Source organism: Fulmarus glacialis, unplaced genomic scaffold (genome assembly GCF_000690835.1).
Source record: "Fulmarus glacialis isolate BGI_N327 unplaced genomic scaffold, ASM69083v1 scaffold14573, whole genome shotgun sequence".
NCBI lineage: Eukaryota > Metazoa > Chordata > Aves > Procellariiformes > Procellariidae > Fulmarus > Fulmarus glacialis.
The window spans coordinates 105289-106443 of record NW_009202434.1 but is presented as its reverse complement, the minus strand read 5'-3'; the positions used below and the strand labels follow the sequence as shown (position 1 = coordinate 106443).

Sequence of the window (1155 nt, the reverse complement as noted above, 5' to 3'; positions counted from 1 at the left end):
CTACCTGCACCACAAGCCGGCGCCCATCCATCAGTACAGGCCCGAGAGCGTTCCTCCTCACATCGCCTACCACAGCAAGCCCGACCAGCACCAAGCCTACCCTCCTCGGTCGGAGACACCCACTTCTGCGGGCACTCGCTACAACACCTACACAAACCAAGGGAAGAGCACCTCAGCTCTCCACTCCAAGCCTCGCAGCCGGACAGAGTTTGTGTCCTCCGTGAGCCCGACGGGCCTGCGTAACGCCGGCTATGCCGAGGATGCTCCACCTTACCCCACTATCCGAAGGGTTCAGTCGCTGCACGTCCCCACCCCTGCTGCCTCTGCTATCCGCTCCGTTCCCATTTCACGGACCGAGGTACCTCCGGACGACGAGCCAGTGTACTGCCCACGGCCCCTCTATCAGTACAAGCCATATCAGCCCCACTCCGACTACCACGTAACTCAGCTGCAGCCTTACTTTGAGAACGGGCGGGTGCATTACCGGTACAGTCCTTATTCCAGCTCTTCCGGATCCTCTTATTACACCACTGCTGACGGGAGCTTTTACGACCTGGACCCCTACAGCACTGTGCGGGTCAGGCCTTTCCACCCCCTGCCCAGCCGAGACTTTGCCTCGTACGCCTCCCGGCTGCAAAGCAAAGGCCTGTACCGCTATCCCAGCTTGTCTGCCTACCCGCGGGGTGGCCTCATCAGCCACCTGGCCGGCAAAGAGCACAGCTTCATCAGCAGAGATGTGCCTCCTGCCCCGGACATCAAGCACACGTACATGTCGTGGGACCTGGAGGACATGGAGAAGTACCGCATGCAGTCTATTCGCCGGGAGAGCCGCACGCGCCAGAAAGTGAAAGGGCCTGTGATGTCCCAGTACGATAACGTGGCCCCACTGCTGCAGGAGGAACTGGGAGGACTGGATGTGATCCACTTGCGCAGCAAATCAGATCCTGGGAAAACTGGCCTCCTCACCGTGGCGGAAGGGAAGGAGGGGAGGTACCCGGCCAAAGCAGCTACGCCCGAGGGGGACGAACGTTACTACATGCAGCACCCTGAGCCAGAGCTGGACAGAGCCCACTACCACGGAGCCTACGGGAACGGGCAGTCGGAGAAGCCGTCCCTTCCCCAGAAGCAGAGCAGCATCCGGAACAGGAAGCTGCA

General features: G+C 61.0%; 1 protein-coding gene across 1 annotated transcript in view; it reads left to right on the top strand.

Moving 5' to 3' along the window:
* Positions 1-7: 7 nt before the first annotated feature.
* The window catches only part of ARHGAP32 (Rho GTPase activating protein 32), a gene marked incomplete at its 5' end in the record, with an annotated part of 1799 nt that continues 651 nt past the window's right edge, over positions 8-1155 (top strand). The window contains 1 exon segment of the mRNA XM_009574290.1: positions 8-1155. This exon segment is cut by the window's right edge and continues 1 nt beyond it. Coding sequence (XP_009572585.1) covers positions 8-1155 — 1148 coding nt within the window.